Here is a 22687-nt window from a genome sequence, read left to right as displayed (position 1 = left end):
AAGTGTTTCATACCGTCGTAAACCTTGTAGAAGCTACAAAAGTTTTTGAAATGAGTTTGCCCTCTCATTTTTCTATTTTCAAGTCTCAAAAATCTTGTTAGCACTGGTCACGGAACTGTAGTTTGAAGAAATTCTATCTGAAGGTCTTGCATTTGGTTGAAATGGACCTTGAGTTAAATTTTTTGTAGTCGATTTCTTATTACATTTCAAAAAAAGTTACCTACCTGCATCAAGCAGTTAAGTTGATTTCAGAAAGCCCAGGATTTCTGAATGCAGAGGAGAAAATAGTTTCAGGAGACTGACACTGCTAATGAGTTCTCTAAACTCTGAAAAGCCGGGTGATATAGATTAGATAATGCAGAATGGATGGACAACGGATTTTTCTCACTCCCAAGTTAGTGAGTGTTAAGGTTTTTTTTTTTAAAAGTTAGGTTACACGAACCAGAGGGAACATCTGTGAGCCATATTTTTTGGATGAGATTTGGACTTGTTGTATCGAGGTGAGATGATTTTTGTTGGACCAATAACAGCAGAGAGCCCCACAACCACAGTGTCTGAAATAATAGTTGTTGTCCATTCGTCATCCAAGACTTGAGCTAAGAACTTTACTATATCACTTTGAATTTCTGAAAGTATTCTCTGGATAGTAAAACAGGATCTCTTTGTCCCAGTGTTTTCTCCCAGGGTGGTGGGCATTGCGGTCGCACGCTACGACTTCTGCTCCAGGGACACGCGAGAGCTCTCCCTGCAGCAGGGAGACATCATCAAGATCTACACCAAGATGTCCAACGGGTGGTGGAAGGGAGAGGTCGACGGCAGGGTAGGTCTGCTGTGGGATCCTGTACAATTAGGACAAATCTCCGAACACCCATGATTTCACCTTTACCTCCATCACCATTCAGACAGTTCCAGTAACTTATAATAGTTAATCAATTTCTAGCTTCTCAGACTTTTGTAGAGTTTTACTGTCCGAGCAGTAGAGTTTTAGCGTATACATTTACCTAAACAGTCAATGGTGCAAACATTCTATTGTATAAACAATCAAAGTTCAACTGTAAGGTTTTAACCTTGCAAATGCTCGATATTTGGGTGTCTTGGTGGTGCTGGGCTGAAAAAATAATTTCACATTTGAGAGTGCTTGGTTGGGGATAGCCAGTGAGGGATCAGATCGTTGGTCTGCCACAGCACCTGTATGGAGAGTGCTTTGATCTCAGCAGGGAGGGAAGAGGGAGTGCGAAATGTTCTTTCTTGCATTATGCAACCTTGGTGAAGCTTCTCACAGTGAGCAACATGTGTAGGCGACGAGAGCAAGACATGTTGTGCCAGGGACTGCGGTGTTAGGACACCTCACGGATCAAAATCGAGGAAAACTGGAATTTAAGCAAAAGGCGCCTAAAATTATGTATCCAGACTGAGTTGATTGCTGCTGCCTGATTACTTCCTGTTTCGCTGCCTTTCAGGTCGGTTGGTTCCCCTCTACCTACGTAGAAGAAGAGGACTGACTTCCCTGGATTATTGACGTCCATTCAGCATCCATTCAAGGCCGACCACCTCCAGTGAGCGTCATGCTGCTCAGCCACTCAGTCAGATCTCTTCGATAAAACCCAGAGACTCGGACTTAAGAGGAAATGGCAGTGCCCTCAAAAACCCTCTCCTGCCCTCTGACAGACTCACACACAGAGCCGATGTCAAATCACAGATTCCAGGAGTGTCACGCCATATCTCGCCTCTCTGCGGCCCCGTCTGCCCCTGCGGCCCACTGGGAAGTGCATGTGCTGTGCCCAGATAAACCCCTCCTCCCTCCCTCCCTGCTCACCTTGTCTTATTATTGATGGTTCCATTGGCTGGTGTGAGACATGCCTCTGCTGTCATCATGTTTGCGATACCAGGAAGGCTCAGTCACCCAACAGATCCTGCTGACAGGGCGCCGCCCAGGTACTCCACCAGATTGAAATGCAGGAGGTGAGGAGCTGCGACTGTCGTTGGAACACTACAGCTCTCCTGACTTTTTTGTGTTCAACTTTCAAAACTATCTTATTTTTCTAATGTTCAATGACTGGACTGATGTAAGCAGCGTGATACTTAAATGCAATTGCTGGAACGTGTTTCGACACTGGATGGAAGATTTCAGCGCCACAGCGTGAAAGCACTGATCTGTAATTCACATCCGATGTGTCTGCAGTCTTGAATGACTATTAGTCTTGTGGGGCAAGAACTAATTTAGCCGTATCACAGCAGGAAACCACATCTGGAGACAATGTAGTTGATAATGTGGAGAAAAGTTGATAAAGCTATGTGTGTTTTATTATTGATTCTTTTGAATCATTGTCTATTTTCAATCACCACCTCAACTTTAAGCATCATCCTCGTGAGGCACGTCATTGCTCTCACCCAAATGTAAAGCAATAAAACACACTTTTCCCACTCTTGCCAAACGTTAGATGTGTAGATTGGTATCAGTCTTGTGTCTGTCTGTGCAATAAAACCAGCAGCTGGTTAGCTTAGCTTATCGTAAAGCCTGGCTCTATCTGAAGGCAATGAATTCTGCCTCTAGATTTTACCAATTAACATATTATATCTTCTTTGTTTAATCCATGAAAAGCTAAATGTTTAAATGATAATTCTGGGTTTTGTAACGGGTTGTGTGCTATTAAGGGGGACAATTGCTTGGCTGGGAGCAGGCTTGGCGTCTCTGCTTGTTGCCTGCCACACGGCGATGGCAAGAATTAGTGAGCTTAGGAGGAATCCCAACTACCAGGGTGTATTTTGTTATGTTGGGCAAGAGCCAGGCTCGCTGTTTTCCCCCCATTTTCCATTCTGTCTACTTAGATAAAACTAAACCGCTGCTGGCTGTAGCTTCATATTTAGGGGACAGACATGAGAGCTGTATCAATCTTGTCATCTAAACTGTCAAGAAAGTGAATAAGTGTATTTCCCAAAATGTTGATTTAAGCCAAAACTGACTAGTTATGACTGGTCCCCTGAGAGAGGGTGAATCGTCTAAAAAGAAGAAGGGACACACACTCAGGTAATGTTTCACAATGTTTAGTGGCACTGAAGGAGAAAAAAAAAAAACAGGTTCCCAGATCTCATGTTTGGCTTCAGACACGTGAAGTCATCAAAGAGGAAACAATATGCACAAAAGGAATTACAAAGCCAAATAAGTGCGAGAGGTGCGTGTGTTGAAGGTTTACGCGTCACTGTGAGCTCCCTCATCTTTTGATCACTCACTATGAAAACCGGAGAGCCCATTTACATTCCACAGATATTGTGTTTACCTCAACGATTTTTTTTTTTGGTTTTCGGAATGAATGATTCAAGGGTGATGTAACCGCTGTTCACTGTAGAGCAAGGTAGCACAAGGGCGTTAAGTGATGCTGTTTTTCTTCAAACGTTAACATCCCGCTAACCATGTGTGTGACATCAATATTTAATAAAAGTGTGCTCTTTGAGTTGTATTTCAGAAATTTGATGGGCTATTTCTCCTTCTTCGGGCCAGTGTCTCATTGTGTGAGGGAAGCCTTTGCAGTTGCATCACATATCAGCCGCGGTTGACACGGTTGCGGAGGTGAAGTGCAGAACTGTCAGGCCTCAAATAATGGCTCAACAAACAGAGCAGTAACGAGACTCACCTGGAAACAGCTGTGCTATAGGAACATGTACGCACGGTGAGGGTCTGTGTCAGTCAAAGACGCTGTTTCCAACACGAGATCATTCCTCTCGTTATTATTGACAGAATTCACTAATTAAAACAAAACATAGCTGCGACCTGTGGATGAGCACGTGGAAGCCCTTTAGGATTCCATAATTAGTCTCCCATTTTTAGACAACAGTCATTTGTGAGATGTGATGCCGCCATGATTTTGCAGTCTGTGTGCAAGCACTGCTCGCTTTTGTGAAACGAGCCCTTTGTCTTTGTCTTTGTCTGGGGGGAAGCTGTTATTGTTGTCGAAATATAGAGATATTTAACAGATATTTAATGTTTAAAAAATATTGCCTGTAGCAGCTTGCTGTCAAGCCTACAGTACCCAACAAGTGGTCTTACACCAAAAGGAGATATTAGCCTACACAAACGCACATAAATGCACCGTCCAGGAGAAATACACGGTCAGATTTGAGAACACATGTATGCACCAGATTCTCACAATATCAGTGTTCTTGTAAAGTAAACATTCCCCCAGGCTTTCTTTCCCCCCCACTGCTCTGCAGCCTCTCTAATGACCAAACCCAGCGGAGGGAGGGCTCTGCCGGGCTAACTGTAACCCTCCCGTCACAAAGAGGCAGAAAGAATGGCTCCCCTAATACTCTTCCTCTCCTTAATCTGCCTGTTCCTGTCTTAGCCAAAGAGATAGGCGACGACAGAGAAGTTGGACAGGGGCCAGGGAGAGAGAAATGGGCGTACAAGGTTGCACGGTGTAGATAAAGTACGGGGAGAACGGGTGTGGGTATGTGCGCGTGTCCGAGTGAGAGTGAGAGACAAAAGGCAGACGGAGAGAATGAGAAGGAAGCCGTGCATCATCTTCATCTGTATGAATGATCTCCTTAACCCCCAGTCTTTGCCAGTCAGCCCCTCTGGATCTCTATATGGGGTTAAACAGGGATTTAGCGAAAGCTGAAGCTGCCCTTAAATACGGTGAGCTCTCAGTTCCTCTCAAAAGGGCTCAACTCTCCGAAAGACTTTATCTGTGAGATTTATATTCAACTGCTGACTTGTGACCATCAACCCCCGTTACAAAAATCATAAAACTATAACTACAGAGTTTTTTTTTTTCTGTGTTCAGGCAAGACATAAAAAGGTGCCTTGCAAAAGAAAAGAGGGACGGAGAAAAAAGACATCCAGTCCTGTTAAAAAAATAACCCAAAGAGGCTGTGGAAGACGACATTTACTATTTAATGGTCACAATGACCGTAAAGTGGAGATCTGACTTGATTGAACGTAGCCGATAAATTAAACTTCCCGTTGATTTTGTTGTGCACATTTGAGAGTAAAACTGCCCAAGACAGCAAGTAATTGTTGAAACATCACATTTACAAGCACTAGATACATTCAGAAATATAGGCAGATGTGGCTGCATGGTGTTAAAGTCCAACGGTTGGGATGACAGTGGATGTTTGTGTCCCGCCACCATTAATGGTCAATGTTGGTTTCTTTTAACCATGGAGATGATCTTTTTATAACTTTGACCTTGACCACAAGCAATTTCTCAGTGAGGGAATTTAATGACTTGTTAAAGGCTAAGGGCTTCCATTTAATGCACGGGTGCCCAAACTATTTTACTGGGAAGACCAAAACCATAACTTTAAGTTGGGCCATGGGCCATGTTATTAAAATGCAAAATTATTAACTGACTGACTTCCTGTACAAAGTGTCAATCTGCCTGCTGCTCAGATTATGAAATATAATGAATAATTAGATGTCCTTTATATTTAAAGAGTATTTTTTTGGTCAAGAAAAAATAAAACAAAATATGACAAGAATTGTTATTTCATAATAATCATGATTCATAATCTGTTGGGCCAAACTGAACCATATGACAGGCCAACTTTGGCCCGTGGGCTCCACTTTGGCCAGCTCTGAGTGTAATCAGGAGGTCAAGCTCATCACATATCCAGTGAAATCCACATCTGTAGATGGATATGCACAGAAATGTTCCTTTCCAATCATCAACAGATTCAAATTTCATTTATTCAGCATAGTATGTAGCATAATTAATAAATTAATAATTAGACAACCGGTGATGGGGAGTCTGGCTCTTTGTAGTGAGCCAGATCTTTGGCTCAGCTCAGCATCAACAACCTGCTCAACAAACATTCAGACATCATTATGTTTACTGCACGTTTTACTATCTTTTGTATGTTGGCAACCAGCCCAACCAGCCAAAGTCTCACCACGTTGAGTCGTAATTTTACCAAAGTCATTATAACATAATTGCATTCTGTTTAATTTATGTATTGTATTTATCTCCCAACGTCTTTTGGAACAGGGGTTCGCAAATGAAGATGATGAACGTGGTCAATATCACCTGCTTAATATCAGCAGAGGTGTCATGCTGATTTTAGTGTTTCACTGTGCCAAAGAGCAGACTCCCCCCCACCCCCAACCAGACTGGTTGAGAACGCTTACTCTTTCTAATTTATTAATAGAAACATCATTACACAAAAATGTCTGGGAATCGAGATGAAGTTATCCGGAGAAAGAAGGAATGAGGAAAAAGAAGGTAGAGGCGACGACCACCCTCCTCCCTCCACCCTCCACCCTCCTCGCCTCGATGGTGTTGCTAAGTCTCTGTGAGGACTCTATCAGTGCTACCCAGCAATTAAGATCTCACAGATCAAAGCAGCCTAAATGAGCTAATCCTCAGAGAGCCGCTGCTCTCTCCTCCTCTGTCTATCTCTCTCTTCCCCTCTCCATCGCTCCCTCACCCTGGTTACTTCCTCTTGACTCATGGCTCCATGTGCTGACTGCGCTTTGATGCTTGACAGCGGTGGGTCTCTTAAATGTAAAATGGTGAATAAATGTGCATTAATGGGTGACGCTTTCATATCCTTAATGCCAATTTGCACAGGCTGGGGAGCGTGTTTTCAAAGGTCTTAAGACGTAATTGGTGATCATGAATCTCTAGCCACTCTTTCTGATGCCCACATGCGGTGCGGCTGAGTGCAAAAGCCCAGCGCAAACTCAGCGGAGGGACGTCGCCGCGCACTCCATAACAAGCAGTATTAATACATCTAAAAACTTACGGCGCAACGAGCCCCCTCTGAGTGTGGCGGGCTGGAACCAGCATTGGGCGAAGAACCAAGTGACAGCTTCGAGGTCAGTAGTTGTTCAAAGGAGCGTGACGCTGCTGGCCGCTTAGCAGGTCGGTCATTATCATAGAAAAAGCAGAGCATCTGCCTGTGACTCCTGTGGACAGGTTTAACGAGGTGGCGCTGCTCGTCATGGGGCCCGCCTTGGCAGGGCCTGTCTGTATCTCACCCCTCCTGCTCCTTCTCTCTCCCTCTCTCTCTCTCTCTCCCCCCCTCCCCGTCTCCTTCTTTTTCTCCAATCCCGTCCTCCGGGTCTGCCAAACAGGGGTGTTCGTGTTTACTGCTGCCTCTTTCCATCAGGGAACTATTGTTTCATGGCGCGCTTTTGTGATGAAGGCTTCTGTCTCCCCTCCTTTATTTCTCCCCACTGTAACTTGAATCTCTTTGTTTTTGCGCGCCCGTCATCTGCCTCTAAAACTAACCCTTCTTGTGTCCCTGCCAGTCTGTCTCTCTCGCTAACTGTCTGTCTCTTCTCAAACTGCTTCTTTGTAGCGGCTCTTTGTTTTGGGATTTTCCGCCACCGCTGCCACCTGTGCCTCTCGTTTTCTCCAATACATGAGACAACAGTCCTCGGATTAACCAGTTCCGTCCCCAGCCCGGGTTTGTTAGACATGGAACCGGTCATTTTTGTGAAAATAACAGACTTGTTGAAATAATGTAAGACGTGTGTTGAGACTGCAGATTGTAAAGCAATGACAGCAATCGTATAAAATACATGTAGTGGTTCAACTGAAGCTAAAGGTTTGCACAAATGAAATAAAGTACAAAAACAACATATTTATATATTCAATCCGAGTAATATTCAGCAATGCCAAGAGTTGTGGCTTCATTTCGAAGTATCCATTTCTGATGTCACCCTAATAATGTGGAGGTAACTTGTTTTTACTGAAAAAATAGTCCCTTGGAAAACTGACAGAGAGGTCTGAATTATCCAGAGATATCACTTCAGAATCTGGAGGGGTTGAAATGAAGCACTACGTATACAGTATGACCTGTGCCTTTCACTTTGGGTTGATGCGCGTCAACACACCAGGACACATCGACGTTGTTTTCCATAGCTTCGATGTTTTCCACCAATCAGGGCATTTTCCCAACTGTTCCTTTGCAGCTTGCTCTGTCCTAATGATGCGCTCAGTTTGTGCTACGGACGTCAATTGACACGCACCGAACAGTCATGCGGCCTTGAGCAATCTGAGGGACTATTATCTTTGTTGTTTGTGTCCATCAGATAAGTAAATTGTACGACAAAGCGTTTGAGCTCCGCGTCATCCGTCCGGAGGTCACGTATTTCACTGGTTTCATGCACAGTGACGATCATGTCATCAGTCTTCCACTTGCCATTGTGTTTGTGGTGTCCTGTGTTTATTTGGCAACAGTCTGCTAATGTCTGAGAAGGTTGTAAATCTTTTGGTTTAGGTATAACAAAAATGTAGAATCTGATCTAGCAGCCAGGCACCGCCATGTGGAATTTCATACCTCCCTGCCACCTGTCCTGTCTGAGTTGACAGAGAGGTCACACAGAACGACAGTTCACTGTATATAAAAAAGAGGGTGAATTATTAAATCATGTCAGGTAGGAGGGCATGGGTTGTTTCCATTGAATAGGGCAAAACTATAGCTATGGCCACCAATGGCTACAAATGATACACGCTGTCTTGGCAATGTACCTTCTCTGGTACTCAGGGTGTTGTCTTATCAGACAAACCCAACCCATCTGGTGTCTATTCGAATGGTAGAGCAAAAATACTAAATGTTAGAATTTTATAGGATCGGATTTTGAGGACTCAATCTCTACAGAACTTGATGTCAGTCTTTGTGTGCGATGTGCCTTGGAACAGGCGATAACCTTTCACACAATCTACAGGTACGTTATTTTTGTTTTCCCAGTCAGAAGTGTTTATACAAAACCCAGGTACCAACATAAACCCCACATCCCTCCCAGCATGTAAAAAAAAATAAATAAATAAATAAACGAGGATAAACCGCTTTTCTTCAAAGCTGTGGGATCTCTGGGATAGACTGTAAACGGTATCTTTTATTTATGGACAGATTTGGTGTGAGACACAAATAATTTCTTCAACAGGGTGTCGGGAGATCTGCGGTGCCAATCCCAGCCGGGGCTGATTTGCAATTTAGGTGTGGCAACGAAGGCCAGAAGTGCTGGCTTTGGCATTGAGAAAAAACAGACCAGAGCCGTGATGGTGTGTGACACTGAATAGGATTACCATCTGTAGCCGAAGAGCCAATTGCTGCCCTGGATTGTATTGAAATGAGGGGACATCAGATTGGATTGTGGTCGTGACAAGAAAGCAGATATATATATGTATATATATATATATATGTATATATATATATATATATATATATATATATATATATATATATATATATATATATATATATATATATATATATATATATATATAGATATATATACATATATATATACAGAGATGGACAGAGTACTCGACCCCAGTACTTGAGTAAGAGTACAAATACTACTGGTCAAAATTTACTCCGTTACAAGTAAAAGTAGCTCAGTCGACATGTTACTCGAGTAAGAGTAAAAAAGTACTTGCTTTTAATGGTACTTAAGTATCCAAAAGTACATGCTTTTAAATTTACTTTAAGTAAAAGTAAGAGTAAGAGTTAGAGTAAATTTCTTATTTTTCACATCAATGAATTACTATAACTTTTTCTAAATGAATTTAAGGACCTTTTAACTCTTGTTTCTGAGAATTAACTCTTTGAAACCACCTGCACTGATGTGCTTGCTTTTAGGACCACAATGTTATATAAAGCCTGCAGAAACACCTATAAAAACAAATCAAATGAATGGGATCACAGGAGGACAGCAGATGTTGCAGATGCAGATGTTTATTAACAATCATTAAAACTGTAACCAAATGAACCTGCACCGTCCAACTAACCCTCTATCATTTAGCTAAGTTGGGAACTGGAACCCCCTCAAAGACCAATGTTGTCCCCAGACCACTGGTTGAGAATCACTGCTTTACAAAAAACTACATCTGATGCAGCCATTGTCGCGGTTTTGTGTTGACAAATGCAGTCGAGAGCGTGGCTACTTTGGTGGTATCCTTATGGGGAGGGATGACGTATTTCCGCTTTTACGTAGATCCCAGTGGAGAGCGTGCACTGTGATAGGTTTTCTTCTTTGACAAACACAGCTTGTGTCCAATAGTATTTTAGAAAAAAAAAAAAAAAGAGCAGACATGAAAGTAACAAGTACTTTTCAGCCTTCCTAGAAAGTAACTCGAGTAAAAGTAAAAATATTTGTCTTGGAAATGTATTCAAGTAAGAGTAATAAGTACCAAAGGAATCTAATACTCAAGTAAAGTACAAATCCTCTGGATATGTACTTAAGTACAGTACTCAAGTAAATTTACTCCGTTACTGTCCACCACTGTATATATATATATATGTATATATATATATATATATATATATATATATATATATATATATATATATATATATATATATATGTATATGTATATATATATATAATGGCTTTTGCTTAGTACTAAAATCTCAGTCCTACTTAAAGCTGCCTCTGCATTTCAATAAATCAATTTAATTCCGTATTATGTTCCGTATTATGTTGCGGTCCTCAGCGATGAAAGCAAAGTTAGGAATGAAACAGATGACCTGTGTGCGGTTCATGAGCGGTATTCTTACACATCTTTCATGAACTAATGGATGGGTGCAGAGTGGAAACATTTCTTCCTGTTTAGTCAGTCCCGAGAACTCTGAAAGGACCAGTAGGAAGAAAGGTATTTCCATTATGTTCCAGCTGAGGCAGCTTAACTTCCTCTTTGTTCCCTCTATTGATTCTAGTGTACTCTGGCTCTGTGCGCCGAGCCAGCGAACCACCCACCAGCTGTCCTTGCGATGTCACGGATGTAAATAGGAGTTTGATAAAGCCACAGATGGCATGCCGCTCCCTCCCCTCCATAAGTGCCATTCCTGATGCGTTGCCACATAAATGGAGTCGATACAATTTCTACCGCTGGAGCTGAAAAATTGATTAAGATGCAGAGGGCGGAAGGTCCTGTGGATGTCGTTGAGACAGTGTGCCGGGCTGCATGTACAGTATGTACTGTATAAATAAAAGCACTCTTACATGGGTGTATGTGTTTTCATGCTGTCTCACATGATTTTTAGCCTATTTTTCTTTTAACCAGTCCATTGAGCACTTATCTAATACCTATCTAATAAAAGTTGAATCAAAGCACAAAAGCATCAGCGTTTATTCAGTTTCTGTCTTTTTATTGAAACATACAGCACACTAAATTTCAACTGCTTTTGGAACAGGTTCAGTTCGATACGGATGCCTTTATAGTGTCTACGCAAGACCATCAGCGATTTCTATATGGTAATTTTTCATGCCTGCCACAAGGTCAGATTCCAAAAATGTAATTTATTTTTTTAGTGGTTGAGTGCAGATGATGGACTGAGGAAGAGATGCTGCTCTGTAGTGTGGCGGTACGGCAACAGATACTTCTGTATAGCTTGTTTATGATTATGAATTTCTAACATTACTAGGCAGGCACGCGGGAAGATGTTTTAAGTAGGGGGGGCTGCCAACTGAATGAATGAATGAGTGACATCATCGTATTTTTTTCTGCTACTGTACCCTAGCGCATTTTTTTTAAATAGGCACAGTAACGTTACTTATGAAAAAAATACAATATTCCTTTCTGTTTTACTCCACGTCCACGTTGTCACTCGCCATTGTTCGACTGTTCGTTTGAATATGCTGAAGCGGCTTCCTGGTGAGGGAGTCTCCTCCACAAATATTTTTTTTTTAAATGTATTTTCCCACACATTCCCACAACTCTATTTACACCCCATATAATTTGTAGATATTATGTATATATATATACTTTTTTTTTAATATATACCGTATTGACCCGAATATAGGACGAGGTTTTTTTTAATTAAAATTATGTGAAAAAGTGGGGTCGTCTTATAATCGAGGTCTAACCGTTGACACATGCTGATAGTTGTCTAGGTCGCTACACGACCGCAACGGCAGAGGGCGCCAGCTTATTGTAGAGACGTCACTGACACTGTGGCTGGGGTTATCTGTCAATCACAGCGGAGAAGAAGTGACAAGAGATGAAAAATGGAGAGACGCGGTGATTTTACGGAGCAAAGTGGATCAAAAGCCAGCCAGGATCTCAGCCAGCCAAGAAATATGGAGTTACGGAGTGTAACGTCCGAAGATGGCGGGTCCAAAAAGACCGTCTGAAAACGCTAACAGTAAGAGAAAAGCTTATCGTGTGGTCCACTAAGCGGCCGCTTTCAGGAGATTGACAGGAGATTGACAGGAGGGTATGTGAGTTTGTTATTGAGAAACGAATTTTGGTTATCAGAGTCTTTTTCTGAAGATTAGACTTGAAGAGAGGGGTCGTCTTATAATCAGGGTCGTCCTATATTCAGGTCAATACGGTATATTTATTTCAAACATTTAGGTTTACAGTGATGTTACACCCTGCAGCCACCATAACTCCAGCGTTCTCATCCAAAATTGCTGTTACCAAGAAATCCAATCTGTTAGCTGTAGGACTGCATGTAAGGACTTGGTGTATGACCAGCACTAAAACTATTGTATTACAGTTATTTCAGCTGTGTTATAAACAGAAAAAAAAACGTATAGCAATTGCATTGCATCACTAGGATCTCTAAAATATGAGGCAGCTATCATACCGTATACCAGTATACCACGATTGTCTACAGGGACAACCAGAATCAAAAATAAATGTATATATATATATATATATATATATATATATATATATATATATATATATGTATGTATATATAAAAAAAAATAAATATATATATATATATATAATACAACATTAATACAACATGATAGATGTGATCATATATTTAAGATAAATATTTTCTCACAAAAGGAAAATTCTACTCTGTATCACTGATTTTTCCCCGGGAGCTGCGTTGCTTTGCACCACCACACCATGTGATATATCTCAGAAGGGAAAATAAATCAGATGTAATGATTTGCACATGTGCTGGCCACTGACTGAGGCTGACATTTATAAGGCCCTGTCACATTAGCATTTGAAAAAATACGATTTTGCAGTGAAATGCTGATTCCCTTGCTGAGGACAAGGGACACCTGAACCAACGTTTCCTGTGGAGTTTGGTTACGAGTGCCGTGGATGAATGGAAAGCCGTCTGGACTGTGCTGCAGACAGCTGAACAGGGAGGCTATCGTAGGTTATGGCGAGTTGTCCATCCACTTTTATTCGACTCGCTACCTGACAGTTGGAAAGACTGCTATAGCAGATGTGTTTTCTTCGTTTCAATAACTCCTAAGTGAATAAAGTGAGATATGATTATGACGACGAAACACCAACATGGGGATAACCAGAACAGCATGGAGGAAAAAGAAGCTGAGTTTGTGACTGACTAGCTCTAGCATACTCACGGCTGGCTATTGACTATTTCAGTCGGCATTCTCCTCCCTTCAGCGATCTGTGTTTTACTGTTTTCAAAAATCCCCATCCTGACAGGAAACAACAACAACCTCAGACCCTTACCCTAACCCGGTAGCTAATGGTACGAACCTAAAAAAGTGTGCACCTGTTAATTTAAATCTGCAAGGATTCAGCCATTTTAATGCCAGGGCTCGCCTCCCGAAACATGTTCACCCTGACACTATTTGGCAAGGGCAACATTGCTACATCCTGGGCTTAGTGCCACCCAGGGTGATTGTGATCGGTTTTAAGAAGTACAAACAAGGCAGAGCCAGAAAGATAACAGGTGCGGACAGACCTTTTCTCCAGCGCTAACACGGCTCTGCAAGACTGGTGAGTGTCACTTGGTTGCCACAGAAGAAAAATGACGAATAATTCTATCAAACACAATAATCTGTGCCATAATTCCCCAGCTATCTCTGTACAGTACAGCAGTGTTAATTTGGTGCCCGCAATCATTTTGCAAGACTACGTGTAACTTTTCTTCAAATGGTGGAGATCTCCTGCGACGACTCCTTTCTGAACAAACACACAAACTGACGAGCAAATAAATAGACGGATAAATAAAGCATCTCCCATTGTCAGGCAGCAGGCAGCTTTCTCTTTATGAGAACAATGCAGCAACTCAAAAGAAGAGAGGGTCTTTGTGGTAACTGCAAATCTCCATACGGAGCCGTGCACTCGCTGTTTCATTTCTGTATGGGACGGGTCAAGGTTGACTTATTGATACAATCGTATATGTATATAGGATATAGCATAGAAAGTCATGAAATATAATATACAAGCTGTAACCACCACTACAGCTACTAGGCTTTGCATCCCAGTTTCAGCATATGCATTAGTTATATTCAAACGGTTCGTGTTAAATGTAAATCTTGGGACTTTCTATAGCACCACTCATCATCTGTGCACATTATTTACAATGTTGACTGACAGAAAAGTTTAGCTCCCTGTGTGTGAACAGAACTGATTTGTGTTTTAAGTTCTACCGCTGTGGACTGATCAGCTGAATGTGGATATAGGATATATGGAGTGCCTATAAGCTGAGAGCCTCAGTCATGTTGCTGAGCCTCATCTTTCCTAGATACTGAATACCCCTTGTTTTATGTTATGTAACTCTCCGTTGGTGCCACCAGCGCTGACAGTGGCAGAACACAAGGACTGCTTGTGTCTAAAAATGTCCTCCTAATACCCCCTCCTGAGTCTCAGAAGTGAAAGGAGGAAGGACAAGGCGTTGCTGTGGCACGGAACCGTGGGGAACATCACTATATGCTGTTCATGTTGTAGTTCTTACTTTTTCCGTTCTTAAAATTGTATATAAAAAAAAACAACAAAGAAAGTTGCTTTTAATATTCCCAGGCCCATCGTCCAACAGTAAGCAGGCCATGAAGAGGAATTATGGCACTCATTTTCCCTCCGCAGCTGAGAATGTCGATGTTGGCAGTTTGTTGCACCTGCTCTTGAGGCAGAGCAATGGTCTCCATCCAGTACTTCATCAACCTTTTGTGCCATAATCTGCATTTAAGTGCGGGAGACTCGGATTTAACCTTAAAACTTTTTTGTGCTAATAGCTAAACACAGCCCAAAGCCAGGAGCAAGTATCATAAAACACCAATTTTATTGCACTAACATGTCATAAAGGTAACTGTCTTTCACGCACACACTCTCTCTCTCTCTCACACACACACACACACACACACATATACTGTGGCCCTTAAACACCGGTGTAAAGCTTCTTTTCCTCAAACTGTCACCACAAATGGTCTCAAGTGTGCCACTTCACATTCTGCGGAGCCGTATCAACAAAGATGAACCTTGAAGAAAACTATTAAATCACAGAGGGCGCTGCAACTGTAGTTCCGGAGAGATAACTGTATTTGGGCTGAGAATTATTTGAAATTTTTAGTCACATCTGCAATCTTGAAACAGCAAGTGACCTTTCCCGTCCCCCTCATGCATGATGGACTATCAAGTTTTCTGTCCTTGCATGGAATGAATGCAAATGAAAACCAGGACAGATTTATCATTTTTTAAACAACCGGTCCTTGATTTCAGTCAAGTGGACGAAAGCAGACTGACCCATTGGTTGCTGGCATCTTGTGGTGGCTGCAATGACAGCTGATGCTGAAGATGTCATACTCCGTAGCCAAATACATTCGCTCCATAAGTTGGTTGAAAATGACATCTCCAGCTGACTCCTTATAGTTTTCAACTGAGCCGTTTTAAAAGGTGAACCCTAAAAAGTGTTCTATGTACTTGGCCTGCGAAATACAGGCAAATTTCTTGGCCTAGTCATTAAGCCATTAAGCTTTTTGCATTCATTTTATGCACAGATTTCATTGAAAATATTTGAATAAAATGTTGTTGACATGGTAAAGAGAGCAAGAAAAGATCACCTTGTCAGGAAGTTGGAGGGGTTGGATGGGTCAAACACAGGACTTCAACTCAGGACACCGGTGTTTGAGTCCTGTGTGAAACCAAACGTCAGACTTCTTTTAATTTACTAACACACACATAGCGTAGCTTAACATACTTATCTTAACCCAAATCATGATCTTTTCCTTAAAATGCAGACATGACACGTGAAATGCCCTCAAAAGCCTGTCTGGCATTCGTATGTCATCCCACGAGATCACCTTGGAAAGAAGAAGCAGCTTTTAAAGGAAAGATTAAAGCTGCATGCCAAAGGCAAAAGGTCTTCGCAGGGTTGTGATCTATGTGGAAGACATGAAAATAAAGAAAAATATTCTTGTTTCGGAGTGTGGCGCTAGTAATTCCTATTATGATAAGCTGTTTGGCTGCTTAGCTCACATACTTTGACAAGCAACACAGAGGTTGGATTGCTTTATTTTTGTATTTTCTCTTTAAATGTTACAGAAGAAAAGGCTTTAGGGAAAGGACTAACCAGTGGGAGCAAACTGTAACATTATCTTGGACAACAAGCTTAGCTAGGTTCAATGGAAACGTACTCAAATCCTGAAGTGAACGGGACAGATGTGCAGTAGCCTTTACTCTCATGGGCCCACTGTAAGAGTACCTTGGAAAGCACTACTGCAAATGTGTTCAAATCAACAGATTGTATTTTCTCGTGTCCTTTTTAAAGTAATGGAGTAATGCTGGGTTACTTCTGTAGGCGGTAAGCTAGTTTGCTGAACATGCTAACAATCCCAGCTTACCTTAAAGCGGAGAAACATCGTTTAATCCATGCCCTCTTTTATTTTTGGTTTGGAATGGTTAATAAATACTCTTTCACGTTACTGCTTTTGATAAATCTCGGTGCTCACTACTTCCACACGTGCAGAGATCCGAGCTTGACACGCCTGCTGCGCCTTCAAGGTTGTTGACATACGACAGGACAATCGCGGTGTTTCGCAAATGGCCAGCTCTTACTTGTATTACTGATTTATTTTCTAATTGAGATTAATTGACAATCACATCTCCAGCACACCTCTCCTATTATTTACACAGTGTTTCAAACCCCTCTTCTTAGTTTTCCAAAAGTGGCTTTCTCCATTAAAAAAACTGCATTCGCCACTCTTTTCATCGACAGTGTCATTTAATGAGAGGCACTTACAGTAGACTCTAACACAATTAGGTGTTTCGCGAGAACCTCGGGAGGAAAATTAATCTCTCAAATGATATTGGTCTCAGTGCTCAATATGTCACCCAGTGGGATGCGACTTCATTTCTATTCATTGACCCTCTGTGAATTACAGCTCATTTCGCAGAACGTGTAGCTTCTCCGAGGCTCCCGCAGCAGGATGCAGGCTTTCAACCGTACCGGCTCAGAAAACCTTCCCCTCTTTCCATTTGATTCAAGGATTAGACCTGATTAAAGATTTTGAGCTGGACAACCTCTGCGACAGCCGTGCAATCTCCCTTTTTCCCCCCAAGTCTTCTTGTTAAATTTACATAAATCTGATAGGATTTTGGCTCGAGATTCTTCTGATTCTCCCATGTTTCACGAGCACAGCAAGGATGGGTTACAGAACATGAGAAAAAACCAAAAACAACCTCAGTCGTAGAAGAAGGAAAGGATTTGCCGACTGATATTACGTTACCAGCAACTGTCGCTTCAGTGAATAGGTCAAGGATCGGCATTGATAGCGTTTCATAAATCCTCTAAAATAACATTCAGCTATTGTCATTGGCTGGCGCCTATCTACAAAACGACACACCTCTACACTCTACACACCTCGTATCAAAATGTCATATTGCGACTCGATTAAAAAAAAAAAAAACTGCTCAACAACAAGACAAAGACATGTTTTTTCTTTTTTCCCTTTGGTGGAAGTGTATTGTGTAGTACGTGTGTATGTAAACATAGTTTTGACAGCAGCTCTCAGATGAAGAGAACCATGTGCCACACAAGCAAAGAAATAATACAACCAAACTCCGTACGCACTCAGAGTCCACATCTAGGACAGCTTGGCAGCAATAGAAAACAAGTAATACATCTTTTTTGTTTTTTGCGTAGTCATGAAAATATCTGTTTTATACAAAAATTAAATACAGTTACAGTATGTTACAACTTTTCGTTTCTTTTTTTTTTTTTTTGTTTCCATACAGGTGAGCTCAAGCATGACTACAAAGCCTCTGAAAAAAGAATAAACGAAGAAGTACTAGATCGGTACTCGTCGAGGGGCCTGATAATTATACATGTGCAGCATTTGGCAAAAAACAACAGACACCCTTCAGCAAAGTAAAATCACCAGAGTCACCAAAGCACAGGGAGGAGAAAGTGAGGGGGGAAGGGGGGAGAAGTAGAAGGTAACAAGTAAGGAAGGAGGCAGTGAGGCAAGATGTTTTAAGATGTCCCCCGTCCACATTATTAATTTTTTAATAACTTCAGATGATACTTAGAAATCATGTGTCTAGGTTTTGTACAGTTTTGCTCTTAGAATGTGGGTAGCTCTCTCTCCGAGTCTCCGGCCCGCCTTTAATGAAGTATCAGCCAATGACACACAATCACACAGCGAGGGCTTCCGACCGTTTTTCCTCTGTGAAATAAGACAGCGGTGACTTCACCAAGCCTTTCATTAATCCATAATCAGTAAAACAGATCAGTGCGCCTGAACTGTTGCACTCGTAACACTCCACCACTGTGTTCCTGGAGATACAAAAAAGAGTTGCTTATATTGTATTTCTTAGCACATTGTCCAGACAGCCTTTGTCCTTCATGTCCTTAAGGTTGAGAGTTCAGTCTCAACGTGCGTGGTCTTGGGGTTTTGGTTGAGGATGGGAGGCCGTCCGGGTCTCTCAGCAAAGGGAAACAATCAATAGAGGGAGCACTGCGAGGGTGAGAGCGAGCTGGCGGCCGACGGCGGGATGATTGAAGGAGGCCCGTCCAGACAATTGGTCATCGCACTCCCCGGGGCCCTGGCAGCGAGCTCTCTCGCACAGGACGCCCGTGAAGCCGGGGGTACAGTGGCACCGCTGATGGTGGTGGCACGTGCCGCCGTTCTGACAGCGCAGCATAGCGTTGTCACACACCCGAGCTGCGGAAGACAAAAGCAAAAAGGGCAGGGGAGACAGGAAGGGGCGATTAATAGATCACTCCTTTATAGGGCGGCGGAGAACATCAACAGGCGAGTTCACAGGGCACAAGCTGCCTCTTCGTGTCCTGTCTGCATCGCTCTGTGTCCTCCGAGCACAGCTGACACATTAGGAAGGGTGAAGCCAAGGACTTTTGTCTAGTGTGCATACGAAGAGGAGGTGGATAACCAGGGCACATCCTGTATGAATACTAGAAAGCAGCCCACAGCCTGTGAAGAACTCCCTTTCTATGAATGATTGTTTATGACAAAAGCGCAAAAGACAGATATTTTGTGGTTTCAGGGATATTTTCAGGGGGAACTAAATGGACCAAAATAATCCTGGCAAAATAAAATAGCAAACAAACCATGGCAGTGATGAGGTGAAATTAATGATTAGTGTATAAAATGATGCCAGCGTATTGTGAGACAGCCCCCCCCCCCCCCCCCCCGGTGGCATTCAAACAACAGAACGAAGAGACAACACGGGATGGACACCCGGCTCTGCCTACAGCAACCGCTGCAACCTTTGATATGCAAATAAGCATTTCCAGGTAATTCACCAATTGCAGCTATCTTGCTCGGTGGGGTTGACCTTAAGACAACCCTGTTATAAGAAGAGTACATAACGTCTCCGGCTGCATTGTTCCAGTGGCCACCGCACAATCCACTGTGTTGATACACAGTGGATTGATTTGGACTACATAAACTGATGTTCACATTTCCAGACAAAAGAAAAAATAAAAATCCACGACTCAATTATCCCGGGAAGCCCCTCTGCTGGCATAGGTGAAATCCTGGAAGAGGTAATATTTGCCAAGAGATTTCAGTGTAATTGGATATCTCTCCCTGCATAAATAGTAATCACAGTTTTGGTTTTTCGGTAATGTGGCTCATGCATCAGAATAAACTCAACAAATAATCGCGCCTTCTGCCAAAAATGATTAAATGTATTCCCATCCCCTTTTTCTCACACACGCCACTACTGTTGTGTTTTTATACGGATTCCACCTGTAGATATGGGATTGTATTGTCATTTATTGGATTTTTCAGTGATCACTGCGATGAAGTGCCAGATGTGTGTGCCTTTGAAAGCTCTGAGGGATTTGATGTGACAGCCTTGTTGTCTTCAACCGCTTTAACGTATTTTTTATTTAGAAAGATTGATAATGATAGCGTTGTAAGAGCAGTTCCTCCAGTCAGTCACGCTCCTTGCTTAAAATGCAGCGAGGTCTCGGGGCTGCGTTGCGTGATAGATTTTCCTCCCTGTATGATTGTTGAACACTGCTGCGAAATAATGAGTCTGGCGCAAAGCCACTGCTCTTTGATTCAGAGAACTGACACCCAAAACCTGACATTTGCGAGTGATGTTTTTTCGATGTAGATTAAAAAAAAAAAATCTTTGTCGACAAAACTTCTTTAAAATCGATGCTTGGAACATGAAGTCATAATGTTTATATTTAGATTAAACCCCACGCACAAGGACACGAGAGACCCTGATGTGTGGATCATAACACGAATAAGCTTATTGTTTGCATTCATTTTCCCTTAAAGGGGAAGTCAGTGCCGCACGAAAAGAGTTGTGGTGCAGATATTGGATCATTTTCATAATTAGAGGCAGTCGCACAGCTGTGAAAGGGATTGCATTATAATTACTTTACTATTAGCAGGCAGGATAGAGCATTGCTCCAGCCATCGCAAGTCGGCTCCTCTCATTCCCTTTAAAAGCATTGTCCTCCATCCGTACCATGACCGCTGAAAATTTTGCAACGATCCAACATTTCGCACATATTTTGCGAAGATCATACAAAGTACGGATGAAATGCTTTTAATGTAAAAAGTGCTTTTATTAAACTCTACATGTGAAATGCACAATGTAGTCCCCCTCAGCTCTATGCAGCTCATTGTTTCGGTATTCACGGCACACTTGTTGCTCTCATAGGATCATTTTCAGCAGCTGCAGGCAGCTCTTATTAGCAAAAACCGGTGCACCCTGCTTGCCCAGCATGTGGACAGATATGTAGCAACTACCTGTTGAAAAACTGTGGAATATTTAGCAGCTTATGAGTCAGATATTTTACTCAGGAGTTGGTTGAGACCAAGGGGAGTGGAGAACGAATAATAGACTTCAATGACCAGAAACACAGCTCCGAATAAATGTCAGTGTTGCTCTCTGTCTGCTAGATGTGTACATGAGAAACAATTTACTTACAAATGTGATTTATCTGTTGGGTTTACAGCTTGTTTCCACTGATACCAAAGTGTTTAAAAATATTGGTCGGTGCAGGTTTATATTATACTTTCAAGTCTAATCCTAACCAAAACTCGTCCCTAGTCAGACAAAAAGAACACCTTACTAGCAGAAACTTGTCCTGCTTGAACGTTTGCATGTATGATAATGGACTCCTGAGTCTCAGAGTGCTACTGCTCCGTCCTCTGTGGGTTCAAGCATTAATGGCCTTCTGGCTACGCCGCAATCAGTAATGTCAGCTTTCTAATTTTACAGCTAATGGAAAACACCTGCTCTGTGTGTTTTGGTCAAAATTTCCGGTGGGATTGGCCGAGTCTCCACCGTCTAGCCTACACATTAACTTTGTTGCCTGTGGCCGGAGGATAATCTGTGTGTCCTCCAGCAAACCCTCAGGACCATTGTCTTTCTAAAAGCATCTGTAGGCCAATTAGTTTTCCTTTCCACAGGCTAAAGCCTGCGGTGTCTTTGTTGAGCAACGGGGCTCGGCTGTCATGACAAAATACAGTGCGAAATAAGTCAATTATCTTGTGTCACTCAGAAAAAAAAACACCTAACATAGTGACTGAAATAATATGTTTTTAGATTCTTTTGGCATCTTCAGGTCCAGACTATCATGTACGATGAAACTTGACAGTGCTAAACCAATCTGGGACTTTAGTACAATAATACATTAAGACGTGCAGAGATATAATCAGTATGACTAATTTAAATCTGAACATTTAATGTAGGTTAAAATATGCAATATAAAATGTAATAATAATCTCATAAGGTATGTTTAAAGGGACATTAAGTGAATAGTATTGCACTACCATAAAATTGGGTGACAGATCTAAAAATGATGGATCAAAATTAAAGCAGCAGAGCTTTAAATAACTTCATATTTAGTCTATTAAGCATGGGTCAAGCCCCCGAAACACCAGATACTACATCAACCACAATGCAGCTGGATAGTGCAGCATTTTTCAGTCCTGTTCTCGGAGGCCTCCTGGCCTGCACGTTTCCCTGCCCCAACACACCTGGCTCAAATGAACGGGTCGTTATCATGCTGCAGCAGAGCTTGATGACAATCATTTGAATCTGGTGTGATTCACATAATCCAACAGAGGTCCCTAATAGGAGGACTGTGGTCTGGGTCTGCAACAAGACGTTGTCCCATCCCGACTCATACCTACGATAAATTATTGTGAATAATTACCTTTGAACGGAGCGGTTCCTATTTTAACTGCCACAGCTTTTCCAGCCTTTACGGTATTGGTTTAGCGGCCCCAGGAAACCCACAGACCAACTGAAGGCGATGTAAATCATCTCCTGTGACCCTACCGAGCCAATCAAATCAACACGTTTGGACAAGCAAACTGTTTTTTATAAAGTTGGAAACTCGAGGTACACTGATGCAAATTCTTCTCTAACTGGACCTCTTTGGATTTTTAACTGAATGCCCCTGATCTAAAACACACAGGGCGGGGGGCCCTAGGAAGAGGAATACATTTAAAAAAAAAAAACTCCATGCCCCCAGTTTCTTATACAGGTGTTCTGCTAAAAAAATGCTGTATCATGTAAAAAAA

General features: G+C 42.1%; 2 protein-coding genes across 7 annotated transcripts in view; one reads left to right on the top strand and one right to left on the bottom strand.

Annotated features, from left to right (window-relative positions):
* Positions 1 to 3467, top strand: part of LOC115573165 (guanine nucleotide exchange factor VAV3-like) — a 51542-nt gene extending 48075 nt beyond the window's left edge. For all 4 annotated transcript variants that reach the window (XM_030403831.1, XM_030403833.1, XM_030403834.1 and 1 more), the window contains 2 exons: positions 672 to 820; positions 1461 to 3467. In XM_030403831.1, coding sequence (XP_030259691.1) covers positions 672 to 820; positions 1461 to 1502 — 191 coding nt within the window. In that variant the 3' untranslated portion in view covers positions 1503 to 3467. The remainder of the gene's footprint in view (positions 1 to 671; positions 821 to 1460) is intronic.
* Positions 3468 to 16166: 12699 nt separating this feature from the next.
* Positions 16167 to 22687, bottom strand: part of LOC115573376 (netrin-G1-like) — a 72327-nt gene continuing 65806 nt past the window's right edge. For all 3 annotated transcript variants that reach the window (XM_030404138.1, XM_030404136.1, XM_030404139.1), the window contains one exon: positions 16167 to 18835. In XM_030404138.1, the coding sequence (XP_030259998.1) occupies positions 18597 to 18835 (239 nt within the window). In that variant the 3' untranslated portion in view covers positions 16167 to 18596. The remainder of the gene's footprint in view (positions 18836 to 22687) is intronic.

Source organism: Sparus aurata, chromosome 21, assembly GCF_900880675.1.
Source record: "Sparus aurata chromosome 21, fSpaAur1.1, whole genome shotgun sequence".
In the NCBI taxonomy this organism is placed as follows: Eukaryota; Metazoa; Chordata; class Actinopteri; order Spariformes; family Sparidae; genus Sparus; species Sparus aurata.
This window is presented reverse-complemented; position numbering and strand designations above follow the sequence as displayed.